The sequence below is a fragment of the Elephas maximus genome, chromosome 24 (assembly GCF_024166365.1).
Source record: "Elephas maximus indicus isolate mEleMax1 chromosome 24, mEleMax1 primary haplotype, whole genome shotgun sequence".
Classification (NCBI taxonomy): domain Eukaryota; kingdom Metazoa; phylum Chordata; class Mammalia; order Proboscidea; family Elephantidae; genus Elephas; species Elephas maximus.
Window position 1 is genome coordinate 43,062,003 of NC_064842.1, and position 16,426 is coordinate 43,078,428.

The 16,426-nt window shown below is 35.5% G+C and overlaps 1 protein-coding gene across 2 annotated transcripts in view; it reads left to right on the forward strand.

The window, feature by feature from the left end:
* The window catches only part of CEP350 (centrosomal protein 350), a 195,098-nt gene that overhangs the window by 158,673 nt on the left and 19,999 nt on the right, over positions 1 to 16,426 (forward strand). For both annotated transcript variants that reach the window (XM_049868382.1, XM_049868383.1), the window contains exons 32-37: positions 3,273 to 3,409; positions 6,566 to 6,648; positions 7,682 to 9,666; positions 10,564 to 10,968; positions 11,062 to 11,208; positions 13,385 to 13,507. In XM_049868382.1, the coding sequence (XP_049724339.1) occupies positions 3,273 to 3,409; positions 6,566 to 6,648; positions 7,682 to 9,666; positions 10,564 to 10,968; positions 11,062 to 11,208; positions 13,385 to 13,507 (2,880 nt within the window). The remainder of the gene's footprint in view (positions 1 to 3,272; positions 3,410 to 6,565; positions 6,649 to 7,681; positions 9,667 to 10,563; positions 10,969 to 11,061; positions 11,209 to 13,384; positions 13,508 to 16,426) is intronic.

Genomic DNA, 16,426 nt, shown 5'->3' on the forward strand with positions numbered 1-16,426 from the left:
CAGAGTAGGACTACCCTATAAGGTTTCCAAGGAGCAGCCGGTAGATTCAAACTGCTGACCTTTTGGTTAGCAGCTGTAGTTTGCTATTATCTCTTAACCATTGTGCCACCAGGGCTCCAAGAAAGATTAGGCCTATGAAAAAAAGATTTATATCCATATCCTGTTAAGCAGAGAACCATTAGATAAATAATTCTAGCTATTGGGATTGTTACTGCTTCTTTATTTTTTAAACCAGAATGGTGTTTTATGCCACAAAACTTATTATTATAACTCTTTGTAATATCTGCATGGCTCCTGAGTAATAATTGTAGACATGACTTTTCTGTTAAACTTGATCCTGTCAGCCTGGAAACCTGGTATTGATATTTTCCTCATTCTCTTTTCTCCTGTTCATTCAGTCACCAGATTTCATTGATTCTTCTTTAATAAAGCTTCTTGCTTGTCCCTTTCCATTCCTACTGCCATCAAGCTGGTTGGGGCCCTTATTATCTCTTGCCTGTACTGTCTGCATAGCTTCTTAGATGTCTCTGCATCTGGCTGCTTCCCTGTTACGTATGTTTTTCCAGCTGAGTGTTCCTAAACCATCATATTCATTATAGAATCAGTCTGAACCTCCTACCCATGGCAAGAATCCTTTCTCATGGCATCACCAGAGAGAATCACTCTGCTTCTACCACAGTGCTGCCAGTATACCTACCCCTCACTTATTGACTATCTTGTTATCTGACATTTTGCATTCACGACAATAGTAAAAAATCTATCCAACTATTTTGCACATTAATGATGTATGTCTGGCAATATGAATGCCAAGGGGCAAGGCGAAGTTCATTTGTCAACTTGACTGGGCCATGATTCTCAGTGGTTTGGCAATTATGTAATGATGTGATTTGGCAGTTATGTAATGATATACTCATCCTCCATTTTGTGATCTGATGTGGTCTTCCTCCATTTTTGTGTAACACTGATTTTCACATAATGCCCTGGTCTTTGGAACCTAACCATGTCAATAAGTGAGGGGTGGGCGTAATAGGAAATTTCAATATTGCAAGGTAGTCAAGTTCATTGTTGGCCTCTGGGTGCTGTAAATGTTAGAAAGTTCTTTGTTATGTTTAGTCAAAATTTCTCTCCTTTTGATTTCCACCCATTGGTCCTTGTTGTGTAACACAAAACACGTGTTTCTCCTACATTTATTAATTAAATCATCAAATATTCAAGTGCCTATTCATGTGCCAGAAATTCTGCTAATTACTTTACACGTATGTCTCATTTAATCCTCATAACAAGGTGTATGTATTATTATCCCTGTTTTACAGATGAAGAAACTGTGTTTCAATGACAGTAATGATTTACCCCCGGACACACAGCTAATATGTGGTAGAGCTAAGATTTTTATCTAGCTCTAATTCCAAATTCTGTGCCCCTACCATCATGCTATACTACCTTCCACACAGAAGATAGGCCTAACAGATCTGGAGAAAACAATCATTCACAATACAGAAATGGCAGCAGGATTGCAGCCTGTACAAATGTTTGGAAGTAGCAGAAGTGATTAAGATGCAATGGCAATACTGGGGAGTTTGTGTGAGGAAGTAGTAGGAAGCGAAATTTTAAAATAAAGAACACAGCTAGGACTTTAAAAGTCAAACTAATGAGTTTGGACTTCATCCTATAGGTTGGTGGTCTTCACCCTGACTACACATTTAGAATTAACTGAGGAGCTTTTTTGAAAAATATAGATAGCTATGCTCACTCTGAGAGATTTAATTGGTCTAGGGAGGGCCCAGGACTTAAAAAGTACTACTGTAGGCAATGAGGAGCCTTGAAAGCTTCTGAGTAGAGGAGTACTATTAGATTGAGTAGCGTTGCTCAAAAATGTTCGTTAATGGCTTATCAGTTGGAAAGGAGATCGTTAGAGGAGTGCTATAAGGATCCGTCTCATTCAACATTTTGTTGAATGACTTAAATAAACACAAAGGAAACTTCTATATTTGGATTTTGAAATTATATAGTAAAACCTACAAAGCGTAGAACCTACGTAGGGTAGACACCTGTCAGAGAAGGAAAGCTCAAATATTTTCCACTAAAATGAGCTGTAGAAAAGTGGTAAGATTGCACTGTCAAAGGGGTAAAACTTGCAAGACCCAGAAAAACAAGGCAGTCCCATCAAGTTCTGACTCCCACAGGTTTCACTGTAGTATACAGTAAAGAAATATACAGTACATAGCAGTTCATTTGAAAAAAAAAAAAATGTTTTTGGATTTTGTTTGATCACAGGTCTAATAAATGGACTGCATTCATATAAGTACAGCTTTCAGATCTGAGAAGTCATAGTTGCTGTGTATACCTCGCTAGCCAGACCATCTATCTGTTCAGTACAAAGAGTTACTTCATCATAACGTTGGGAATTCAGATGAAGGTGACAGGGATGGTGATGAGCCTGAAAATCACTTCAGATAGTGAGAGTTGTAAAAGAAGGGATGTTTAGCTCAGTACACTGAGAGAGATAACAGATGGAGACCTTCCCTGAGGTTACATACAAATTATAGTTAAATTAGTGCAGTTTTGTTTACAGAATATTTACAGAAAACATTTTGCAATTCTGAAGTATCGTACTTCCTTTTCTTCAAGATTTGTGTTCTTAGGGACCTATCTCTTAAAAACTTCATGCCATTGAAACTCAGAGCAGAGTTGAAAGTACCATTAAAGTATTAGGATGCCGTTCAGAGAATAATTGTATAATCAGTTAAAGAAGTGTTTTAATGTGGCAAGGTATGAATTATTGCCTCGTAAGTATTAAACTTCTGTAGACACTTTATCACTTCTTAATTGATATTAAGGATTACAGTTACTGTATTTTTATGCAGATAATGTGCCTTCTACATTTGTCTGCCAACCACACCCTCTCCCTACAAGGTATTTTCATAAGCACCACTATGCCAATTTTTCTTTTACATGTTGCTGTAAAAAAAAATTACCATAACACACTTATGAAAATACCTCATGGGGGGAGGGCATGGTTGGCAAATAAATGTAGAAGGCGTGCATTATTTGCATAAAAATACAGTATACATCTTATACATAGACTCTTTTGAGAAGGATATGCAAGTAACTTTGTAGAGCTTTGGGGAATGAGATTGGGGGACACAGAAGGGGTTTGTTATATTACATCGTCTTTACTGTTTGACTATATTGCCATAAAATATACTATTTTATAATTTAAAATAACTTTTAAAAATTCTGCTTATTGACTGCTCTAATTTTTCTAAACTTAGTCATACGATGAATTCATTAAGAAAACTGAAGCCGAGCTTAGCCGAGATTTGGAAACATCACCAACAGCCAAGCCTCAGATTAAAATGCTCTCCTCAGCTTCTGAAAAACCCAAGATCAAGCCCCTTCCACTACACAGGTAGAAATTTCTGATAATTTATCCATATTCTGCCTTGTTTGAGAAAAGAATAAGGAAAGATTTTTAGTCAAAGTTACCTTTTAAGTAACTGTGAAATTGTAGAAGTAAAAATACTGGTATATGTATATCACAAGCTTCACTAAAGTAAAAGTGTTATAACTGATATAATCACAAATCAAATCCATAACAAGATACAATTTAAAAAATATATTTGTAATCCTGAAATCTGGTAGACACAGTGAAAATGGTACTCTCAAACACTGCTAGTGGTAAATAGCATTGTGAGTTGGTATAAACCTTTAGAAAGTAATTTGGCAATGTTTCAAAGATCAAACAAACAAAACCCTGTAACCTTTCACCTAGTAATCCCACTTCTGGAAATCTAGCTTGAGAAAATGTGGGGTAAAAAAAAAGCCTCCCTATTCACATGAATATGTTTATCATAGCATCCTTTATATTAATAAAACTTTGGAAGTAATTTTTATGTCCAGATATCAGAAATGGGTGAATACTTCAGTAAATTATGTTCTATCCAGGCAATAGAATATTACATAGCAAATAAAAGTAAATACAGAAAATATTAAGTGGTGACATTAGAATAAGATATATAAAAATGTCTGGTTATAATATTTAAACTAAATTTTGAGCAGTGAATAGAGGTTAGGGAGACCAATGGGGCTGAGAAATAGGGGACATTTCAAAGAGAAGATCATTTGTGAATGTCCAAAATTGAACGAAGCTTGGCATATCATAGAAGCTGAACATAATAGGAAGTTGCTAGAGTTAGGAGAAGACACTAGAAAAATAGTAGATACCAATCTGTGAAAACCTTGTACTCCATCCTTAGTAGTTTGTATTCCACATTGTAGAAAATGTAGAACATTTGAAGAATTTTTTTTTTTAAGTTTAATATTTTGGATGTTTTTGTATGTTACAAGAGTAATACAACTCATTACAAATAATTTAGCATTACCTGAGTTTAAATCTTGGCTACAGTACCAGCTAGCTATGTATGTAAGTTTGGGCAAATTATTTAACTTCTCTGTGCTTTCATTTATTAGTAGGGATTTATATCTCTATAAAACAGGGATAATAATAATACCTGACAAATATACTTGCTACGGCTGCAAACCAAAGGGTTGGCAGTTTGAATCTGCCAGGCTCTCCTTGGAAACTCCATGGGGGCAGTTCTACTCTGTCCTACAGGGTCACTATGAGTCGGAATCGACTCAACTGCACTGGGTTTGGTTTTTTTGGGGGGAGGGTTAAAAAGACTTAGTATTTATAAAGCACTTAGAGCAGAGCCTGGCACACAGTAAGCAGTTATGTTAGCTGCTGTTACTGTTATTATCATCATCAGACTATCTAGGGAAGCAGTAAAAAGAAAAAAGCTTAAATTATTTCATACCCAGCTATCCCAAAATAGGAAATTACAACAATTAAATATATTTCATTCCAGGATTTGTTATCATAGATTTTGTATGTATTTTTGTTACAGATACATTTTTCCATTATATTAAAAAAAACAACCCGTTGCCGTCGAGTCAATTCCGACTAATAGTAACCCTATAGGACAGAGTAGAACTGCCGCATAGGGTTTCCAGGGAGCACCTGGTGGATTTGAACTGCCGACCTTTTGGTTAGCAGCCATAGCTCTTAACCACCATGCCACCAGGGTTTCCTTCCATTATATTAGAAACTGTAGATTTTATTTTAATTTCTACATAAAATACTATTGAATTTCTTTATAGTTTTCTTAACCAAGCTACTGAATCAGGATTTTAACAGGGAGTGACATAATTAGATTTGTGTTTAGAGTAAGCATAGAAGCAGGAAGGAGTAAGCTAAGCCAGGTCTCAAAAATAAGCAGGAGGAGTAAGAATAGAGAATAGGAGGTAGATTTTAGGAGTATTTAGCAAATAGACTAAAGTGCTATATGGTGGAGCAGGGAAAAGTCTAGGGTGACTTCCAGGTTTCTGTCTTAGGTAGTTGATTGGTTTCATTAACCTAAGTGAGGAAGCAGGTGGTTTTGTGGAAAGCTTATGATTTTGTTTTTTTAAATGTTAATTTTGAGGTGCCTGTAGTTCATTCATCTCGGGAGCCCTGGAGGCATAGTGGTTAAGCACTGGGCTGCTAACCAAAGGTCGGAGGTTTGAACCCACCTGCCACTGCACAGGAGAAAGATGTGGGAGTCTGCTTCTGTAAAGGTTTATGACCTTGGAAACCCTATGGAGCAGTTCTGCTTTGTCCTGTAGGGTCACTGTGAGTCAGAATTGACCTGACCTCCGTGGGTTTGGGCTTGGCAGTTCATCTAAGTGGAGTTATCAAGGAAAGATGTTAGGGTTAGAAGTACAGGAATCATTAGCACATAAATGGTGGTTAAAGCCATAATATAGCAACATCACCCAGAGAATATATGCATTCAGGGAGGATAATACTAAGTATGAGGAAATAGCAACATTTAAAGGGCATTATAACAAAGTAGAAGTGGAAGCCAAATGCTATGGTTTAGCAAATGAAGAGGAAATGGATATAGTGAATGTAGCTCTTCCTGCTAAATATAAAGCCTAAGAGAGGATAGTAGTATGGGGTGGAGGAATGAAGAATTGAGGGGAAAATTTTTTTTGAGACTTGAGGTCAACTTGTAAGGTGAAGAACTGAAGTTTGTAGAAAAGAGAATGAATAATTGAGCAGGCTCAGTCCATGAGGCTGGGAAAGATACAGGATCTGGGGCAGAAAGAGGTTTGAGTAATTAGCTGTGAACAAGTGAGAGACAAGACAGTTGGGATGGCTATGAGTATAGACAAATTCATAGGTTAAAAAAAAAAAAAAAACAAACCAAAACCAAATCCATTGCCATCAAGTCAATTCCAACTCATTGCAACCCTGTAGCAAGGTAGAAGGGTTGAAAATAAAGTTCTTGCCTGATGGCCTCTGTTTTTCTCATTAAAAGGGGAAAGATGATCTACTGAGAGTGATGAGGGCCAGAAACAGGTTTGATGAACATGGCAAAGGTTGCAACACTTCCTGTGGAGAGGAGGAGAGGAGCAGCTATCTAAGGGCAACTGCTTTTTATTACCAGTTATTACAGTATTACCCAGTGCTGACGAGTCGTAGCAATACATTTATCTCTTTTCATTAATTTTTCTACTTCAGATCTGAAACAGCAAAGAATTGGAAATCATTAACAGAGTCAGAACGTTCTAAAGGATCTCTGGAGTCTATTGCTGAACATGTTGGTATGTAACTAGAAAAATATAATTAAACTGTACCTACATAGTCTAAGGATTTGTGCAAAAGGCTTACCTTCTACCTGTACAGCTTTTTTATTAAAAAAATGAATTTCTTAAGGAAATTCGTGTTGTTTAACATTTTAAGTTACTTTTATATTTTAAAGTGATTTATTCGTTATGTATAAGTTATGTGAATCAGTCTTTATTGTCCCAATTTTATGGCAGAAACTGAAGCACGAAGACATTAATCTAAAATGGCTGAGCATATCAGCATCTCTCAACTCGCCTTTAATCAGCCATGTGTATTTTTCATCAGGGTACTCTTGAACGTGTATAACTTTTCAACTTACACTGTTTTTCAGGGTATATGGTAATATAACATTTTTTTAGTTTAACCAAAAGAAAGGTAACAATTGAGAATAAAATGTAATTCAATGAGGAAATAAAACTTTAACTGAGACATGAAAAAGTCTGCGTAACAATGGAAAAATAGAGTTTTTAATTAAAAACATTTAATTCTTGGTGTATTACCTCATTACATCATACTTATTTTCATCTTATTTTGCAAATTTAGCTCTGTAAGAAATATTCTTTTTTCTTTTTTTGTTTTATGTTACAAGCTTAGTTGAAGTCCCCAGGAATATTCCTTCTTTTAGAAATACATAAAGAAGTATATTTCTCTCTTTCTCTTTGGTTTCCTATTTAAAAACTATGTATAATACTCATTCTGTTTTTGCATAATTTGAGAATAATCATGCAAAGCAGTGTTGCCATAAACTTAGATCCATTTTTCTTCACTTTGTAGGTTAAGACAACACTTAAAAAATCACCCCAAACTTTAAATTTTTCAAACTCATTTAAATGCTCTGTTTATTGTTGATATAGTAAAGAAAAGGTTACCTTATTTGGTAACTTATAAAATAGGTCATATTTACTGGCCACAGTTTTTTCTCACTAAGATTTGGCTTTTACTTGGGTTACAGAAATCAAAAGATGGTGATTAAATAATTTTGATGTGGTGATTTTTTTTTTCTTCAAGATGCTGCATTGTCAGGTTCTGAGAGATCAGTGTCAGAAAGGTCTTTATCTTCATATGCAAAGAGAGCGATTGAATTGGATAGCCGAGCAGAAGAGCGTTTTCAGACTCCATCTCCAATTCTCAGATCATCAAGGAAAAATAGGGCAGAATCTGGAGATTCTCTAGAAAATGTATCTTCATTACCTCTACTAAATGCTCCTAATAGAATTCTCGATGTGACAGAAGCCAAGGTTGAAGAAGAATCTGATAAAAAATCCGAAATACAGGAAGAGGTAGAATACGCAAAATTGGAGAAGAGTGAGATTAAAGATGCCTGTTCTAAACAGTCTGGGAAATCTGATGTCTTACTGAGACTAGACCTGGAACAGGGAGATTCATCTGAAATTCTTTCAAAGAAAGATCTTCCTTTAGATCCTGTAAATGTTCAGAATGATGTAGTTAGATTAGCTATAGAAAATCTTCATAAAAAAGAGGAAATGTTGAAAGAGAGACAGTCAGATCAAGAAGTGGATCATAGTCCAAAATTCCAGTCAGGAAAAGACATCGATGAACAAAAGAACATAAAGGAAAGGGACTCATCTTTGTCAGAACACCCTTCTGCTCATAGAGAGGTATCGTACTCTGAAGATTTTGAAGCATCTTCTCTTAGGAAAGACGTTTCAGCTGAATTGTACAAAGATGACTTTGAGGCGTCATCCTTGTTGTCACTTGGGAAAGATGCTCAGCCAATGAGCAGATCTAGAAGTAGAGCTACTAGCTTTGGTAGTGATGATGAAATTAGCGAGTGCCTAAGTGAGAAAAGCCTTTCCATTCATAGCAATGTCCACTCTGAAAGGCTGTTAGAACTCAAGTCCCCTACGGAGCTTATGAAAAGTAAGGAGCGCAGCGATGTACAACATGAACAGGGAGTTACTGAATCTCTTCCATTGGCTTCAGTTTCTATTGCAGATGAGTTACTTGATTTCCACATTGGGGATAGGGTATTAATTGGCAATGTTCAGCCAGGAACTCTTCGATTCAAAGGTGTGACTAGTTTTGCTAAAGGATTTTGGGCTGGAGTAGAGTTGGATAAACCTGAAGGAAATAACAATGGAACATATAATGGTATTGTATACTTTGTGTGCAAAGAGAAGCATGGTATTTTTGCTCCTCCTCAAAAAATATCCCACATTCCAGAAAACTTTGATGACTATATAGATGTAAATGAAGATGAAGATTCTTACTCAGATGAACAATATCATCAATACTATAATCAACAACAAAAAGATACAGAGGGTCCCAAGTTTGATAGAGAAAAGGATACAATTGAATATTTTTATGAAAAATCTCTATTTAACATGCATGATATAGAAGCCTCAGTTGACAGAAGCCTTAAAATAGAAACAGACAATATACAAGACATTTCTGGGGCACTTGAAGCCCATGTTCACCAGCAGTCTTCAGTGGACTCACTGATTTCCTCGAAGGAAAACAAAGACTGTATTTCTGGTGCCACAGAAGAGGTATCCATTGCTGTAGAAGATGATACCTTAGACAATACCTTTTCAGAAGAATTGAAGAAGCAACCGCAATTTACAGAAGAGGAAGAGAATTTATATTCTGAAGTTTCGGAAAAGCTTTCTACTCCACTTCTGGACCTTTTAACAAGAGAAAAGAAACAATTGGAATCCCAGCTGAGGTCATCACTAAATGAGGAACAAAAGTCAAAGCAACAACTGGAAACAGTCAGCTTACTGACAGACAGTTTATTAAAAGTCTTTGTGAAGGATACAGTCAAACAACTGCAACAACTTAAAAGAGTTAGGAATGAGAAAATCCACCTTAGCAATCAGGAGCTCCTTGATGATGAGCAGTTGAAAGTACCACCCCAAGGCCTGTTCCAAAATCTTGAGGAACAGTCATCAAGTGTTCCAAGTTGCTTCTTAAGATCTGAATTAGAAGATGAAAAGGAAGAGATTTCTTCTCCAGATATGTGTCCCAGACCTGTAAGTATTTAGTCTTAGAAAAAGTGTCAATATTTCTTACCTGTGTAGGGCATTTTAATCTTGTGGCTCCTGGTAGTTTTTTTCTCACATGTTGTTTATTAGGTAAAGATCACTATACTAGTTTTTAAATGCCTTATAGCTATTTTTCTGTCTGAAGTATGTAATTGTCCTCTGTTATGTCATGAGTAGTCACTAGAGGGGTGTCACAAATACTGGCAGGTTTATGGGAACTGAAACATCCATTTAAACTACTGAGTTGACAGCCCTTATGTACTGTCCACAGATTAGATCCCCTTGCATATTTACTGTGCACATTTATCGCATGGAGCTTTACCAATTGCTAACAGCCCAGTTCTTGAGGAAACCCTTTTTTTCCTGTGAAATTATTTGTCTGCCTATTAGTCATGGTTGCCCTGCAGATGTTACCAGTTGTGATGTTGCTTCAGGTAAAACTGAAATATGTCCACTGTGACATATACTCAGACTATCAACTTGTTTATAATGTCCCATGACCATTGGGCAAAAGCAATGATTTTGAGTAACTTGAGACAGGTAATCACCATAATCGCCAAAGGTGAGAAATTCAGCATCCCATTTTCATCCCAGAGACAGTCCCTCAGAAACAAAATAATGATGACACAAAAAGGGGGAAAAAAAAAAAAAAACCTAGTCAATAAACACTTTATCAGAATTCACTTTTAAGACTCACATTAACAGAAATGTGGGAAGCAGAATAATTTTTTCTTAATTGTTCTTAGTAACCACCATACTGTTTTTGTTTTGCTTATTCATAGAGAAATAATAAATATACAAATAGTATCTTTTCTTCGTCTTAAAAAAAACAAATGATCTGGGGTCGCTAAATGGTGTTCTCTTTGAATGGTTCCACTTCTGTAGGAAAGCCCAGTGTTTGGTGCCAGTGGGCAGGAGGAGCTTGCTAAGAGACTTGCCGAACTTGAGATCAGCCGGGAGTTCCTGAGCGTGTTAGATGATCAAGACTGGTTTGATGAAGACTTTGGTTTGAGCTCCTCTCACAAAGTCCAGAAAAATAAAGTAGAGGAAACAATTGTACCTCTAATGGCAGAATCTAAAAGACCTCCCCAAAAGCCATGTGAAACATTATTGGCAGTCCCACACACTGCAGAGGAAGTAGAAGTTCTTGTACATGATGCAGCAGAAGAACTTTGGAAATGGAAAGAATTAGGTCATGATCTGCACAGTATCAGTATTCCTACAAAACTGCTTGGCTGTGCAAGCAAGGGTCAAGATATAGAAAGCACTAGTAAAAGGGTCTACAAACAGGTATGTAACATAAGATAATTGCAATTTTTAAACTTCTCTCCATTGTCTGATATTTGGATTCTTGTCAATTTTATTGTATTTTTCTCTATCAAGGCGGTTTTTGACTTAACAAAAGAGATTTTTGAGGAAATATTTGCAGAGGATCCCAACTTGAATCAGCCTATCTGGATGAAGCCATGTAGAATCAACTCTAGTTATTTCCGACGAGTGAAAAATCCAAATGACCTTGATGAAATCAAGGTAAACTACAAACTATTAATAGAGTATATCCTTTTTTGACTTGCTGTTCATTTACACTGGTCTGTAAGTGCCGTAAAAGCAGGTATTCTGTATTATTCACCTTTATGTCCTCAAGGCCTACCACATAGTGGATATTCAATAAATATTTTTGGATTGATTCAATTCATGAGCAATGAAAGTATGAGTATAAAGAGGAACCCTGAATCCTTAGGTTTTGCAAAGCAAAATATGATTTTTCAGAGTAATTTCCGATATATACACAATTTATAATTTAAGAATAAATTATGAAATCCTCGGGAAGTAAATCTTTGCAACTCATAGTAGTTTTAAGTAATTTAGAAGATAAGTATAAGGTAGACATACATAAGAAAACGTGTCATCGTGTAAGTCTCCAACGTGCCAGCCCTGGACACACAGGTGCTAATCACCTTTCCGTCTCTGATTTTGGAGGTTTCAACGTGTTAATATGGTTTTAAAATATGTAGGATAGTATAATATGATATATGAAACATGTTTATTTTGTTTTCTAAGAAACCCCTGAAAAGATTAGGTGCCCAGAAGCTACAAGGGCTCCCAAAAAACCAACTTTAAAAAACATTGGTGAAAATGTATTCACTGCCTACTCAAATGTTTTCTTAATTCAGCAAAAGTTATATTTCCGGAATGGTACATCTAAAACAGCACCCCAGATGTGTGTATAGATCCTCTGGGATCTTGCTAAAATGCAGATTTTTATTCACTAGGTATAAGATGTAGCCTGAAAGTCTGCATTTCTGACAAGCTCCCAAGTGGTGCTAGTGCTGCTGGGTCCTAGGACCACTCTGAGTAGCAAGGCTTTAGAGTTAGGTTCTCAAACTTATTTGATCACAGTAGGCTTCAAAAAGCATTTCATACTGACAGAGCACCAACATATATTTATGAGATGTAATACCTACTTAGATCCAGAGTTGGCAAGCTACAGCCTGCGGACCAAATCCAGCCCACCACCTACTGTTACAAATAAAGGTTTATTGAACCACAGCCATGTCTATTGTTTACATACTGCCTCTGGCTGCTTTCCTGCTACATCACCAGAGTTGAGTAGTTGCAACAGAGACCATATGGCCCACCAAGCCCAAGATATTTTCTGTCTGGCCCTTTACAGAAGAAGCTGACTAACCCCTGGCTTCAATTAAGTAGCAAAAAAAAAGGTTTCACAGATAAATTTGATTCATTACCAAAAAAAATCACTAATGACTTTCAACTTTGAGGAATAGAGTATGAGAACTGGGGAGTTTTTCAGACATACTCGTGTGCTCCATTCCTTCCAGCCTTCCACAGTTAATAAATCCTTGAATGCCTGTATGTGAGTGTGTGTGGAGGCGGGTATGTGTGTGCATGTAGCAGTGGAGTGGTGGAGTTTGGGACACATGAGTAGTTTGAAAATCTTCCCAGATGATTCTGAATGTGCCCCTTCCCCCATTAAGAACATTGTTTTTTTTGACAGAACAGCCATAAAAAGTAATAAAATAAATTATTAATAACAAATAAATTTGAAGTAAAACAAAATATACAATATATTCCAGCAATCATCAAAGTACATGCACCAATATAACACACAATAGACTTGCCTACTAACTTTAACATTGAAATAGCATTTTGTAGTTTTTTTTTAAGGGTGATTATTCAAATACTGTTAGCTGTAAAATTCTCAAGCTTCTCATACTGAAGTGTTGGTTAATATTTTTCCTTTAATGTATTGAAATCTTTGTGCTTTAAAATAAACCATCCCAGCTAAAGTCTTGTACTTTTCTCACATGGCGTTGCTCCCAAACATTTCTTTTCAGTTTGTCAGATTTTGAGATGTTTTACGTTCTTTAGTTGTTTTGTCTGCTCGAAGTTAGATAACTATGGTTCTTAAGTAAAGGGAACTCTAAAGCGATTTTCTCTTGCAGATTCACCAGTGGGTTTTACATTTGTATGTTGTATAGAAACAAAAAATTCTCTGAGTGAATAAAGTCTGAGCATTTGGAATGCTTTTTTTCTTTTCAGATTGCTAAGTGGAAATATAAATGAAAGAAAATTGTATGATCTTTTATTATAAGTATTGTAGTCTAGCATTGTAATCTATGTACTGTGTTGTGAACACTTAAATCCTGAGAACTTTGTGTTTCATTCATTCCTCTTATTTTCATAGAACTTCATAGCAACTGAAGTACTCAAATTGTTCAGTCTTAAAAAGGAATCAAACCACAAAACAGACTGGCAGAAAATGATGAAATTTGGAAGAAAGAAAAGAGACCGAGTAGATCATATCCTGGTCAGTATATACAACCAGACTATTTTTATTTTGACCATATCTTCTAAATTCAGAATTGTACTTAGATTCCAAAAGGGAAGGAATATAATTTATCTGAAGTCTTAAAGCCTTCATTTGCTGCATTTCTACCCTTTCTGTTTTGGAAATTGCTTTCTTTTGTACTGAGTAGATGAATATTTAAGTTGGTCAGCAGTGTTTTGTGGGTGTGGGTAACTTGAGAAATAATGATTGAATAAATAAATAAAATTTAGAGTGGAAACAAAGTTTAAAGAACTGAATTGAAAAGAGATCAGTGGATTTCAATGTGGACTCTGGATTCAGACTGCCTGGGTTTAAATCCCCATTCTGCCACTTACTTGGTATGTACTCTTGGGCAGGTTACCTAAGCTCTTTGTGCATCATTTCCCAATGCGCAAAATGAAGATGGTAATAATAATACCTACTCGATAAAATTATTAAGAGGGTCAGGTAAGTATTTATATATGTGTAAAAGCGCTTAGAACAGGCCCACTTGCACATAACTCAGTAAATGTTACTGTTAGCATCTCTTCATTATTACTATTATTATTATCTAGAAGTTTAGCTAGATAAGCTTTATTTATTCTGTAATATATTTCTCTAACGTTTGAAAAGTGTTTAGCACTTTTTAAAATGGTCTTTCATCCTTTCTTCCCTAAAAAGAATGGTAAGTAGTAACAAACCTTAGGAAACTCAGATGTTACTTGATTTGGGTTTACCCCTAAAATTTTCATTCTGGACTTTCTGTCTTATCTATATTAATATTCATATCATGAAAAAAAAATTCAGTGCTTAAATATATCAGTTTTCCCCATGTATGTACCTCTCTAGTGCTTCATTCACACAGTAGTAATTATACTAAATAACATTTGTCTAACGTTTTAAGTTTCCCTTTCTTTCTCATGCCTTATATGAGGTAGGAGGGACTGATGTTATTCTCTGTTTTACAAATGATAAAGTTTAGGTTCCAAGACATTACGTGTCTTTTCCAGAAAATAAGAGCCATAGATCTTTGCCTTTCAAGAAGGTAAAATTGTTCTCATATTTCTATAGTGTTTAAAAGTTTGAATTATTAATTTCCAAGATGTTACTTCCTCCACTTCTTAGGAGTTAAAGAAAAAAGCATGTCAAAAGAGATTCATCTACCCTATGACTTAAATTGATCATATCCCCTATAAATGATCTCTGTGCACACATCAAGTCAGAAATTGTGTTAATTAAGGGCCGATGTTACAATGGTAAGAAAACATACACCCTGCCTTCATGGGTTTACAGTTTGGTGGCAGAAGCAAGCTATTAATACATAGTTTACACAAATGTAATAAATGATAAAAGTAGAAGAATAGGGAGCTGCTGTAAAAACATAAAGCAGAGGAAACTGATCTAACGAGAGGGGTCAGGACAGGGTTCCCCAAAGAAATAACATTTGAGCTCACATCTTAAAGATGAGTAAGTTTTAACTCAGCTGTATCACAGGCAGAAGACAATTCAGAGAGAGCAAACCACATGTGCAAAGACCCTGAAACGGGAAGGATCATGGGTTTGAGCTGAAATGTCAGTGTGGCTGGAAAGGAAGGAAGCAGGTGGCATAAGATACAGCTAGAGAGACAGAGTCTGTATCCTGCAGTACTTTTAAAGCCATGTTAAAGATTTCGAATTTTATCTTTAAAGCAAGACATTTTAAGCAAAAGAAATTCCTCCTAGATCAGATCTGCAGTTTTAAAAAAATCACTGGAAGAATGCTTCAAAAGGAACAAGAGTGTGGAGGAAGAAAGCCCAGCTAGACAGGCATTTTAGGTGAAAGATGGCAGCTTAGGTGTATCAACATTTCTTAGATAAATTTATGTTGAGCACATGTCAGAATAAATGAGGAAACTAACATAAGTAGTATACCAGTTAAAAATGACATGGAAAGCAAAGGTTTAATACATAAGGCCTATAGCTAGTACACAGACAGCTTTCACTTCACATGCTTATAAAAATGTCATCTTAATAGTGGTTGGAGTAAATATATTGGAGGGGGAAGGTAACAATTTGGATCCATCTTCAGACCTGAACTATTAATCATACATAAGAAGTAATATATCTAAGAATCAAACAATAAGCAAATTGATCTGTAATTCTTAATTAAATGTGCCAAACAATAAGGTATTGTCCCCTGACTGGAGGCATCCAGCAGTGCCAAATAGGTCAGAGATATCTCTCCAGCAGTTATCAAAAAATTCTCAAATATTCAACAAACAAAATGTTTCTTTTGTAAGTATAAGATGATTATAGATTGGATGAGAGTGATGTTTGTGCATAAGAATTGAAGGGATTTAGCAATTGGAAAACAATAGCAAAATATATATTATGTGAAACCAGTGTCAGAAAATAATTTGTGTATAAAATCTTTTAAGGAGAAACTAATTTGCGCTATAAAACATATATATATATATACACACATATATATAAATTAGTACTTCAAAAAGTTTGCCCCGCAAACAAGCAAATGAAAATGAACTGTTTCAGATGTTAACAGTAAAACTGGTAAATACATGAAAACCAATATATTTGCTACCCTAGTTTAAAAAAAAAATATATGTATATATATAGTGTTTGTATGAATATCCCCTTTTCTGGTCATAAAATATTTTCCTACTTTCTGCAGAGAGGCCTGGGTGTACATAACTTCATGCATTATAAATATTTTTTGTGTTTTATCCAACATATCTGTGTATTTATGTGAGAACTTTTTTGTATTATCTTACTCTACCATTTTGCTGGAATTGACAGCTTTGCCAGCTAATTTTCTTAAACAGGATTTTTTTTTTAAATGCACTCAAGAGTTTTTCAAAATAGAATATTTGGATATTACAGTTCAAAAGAGCAAGAGAAGACAGTAGTTGATATTTTGGTCAG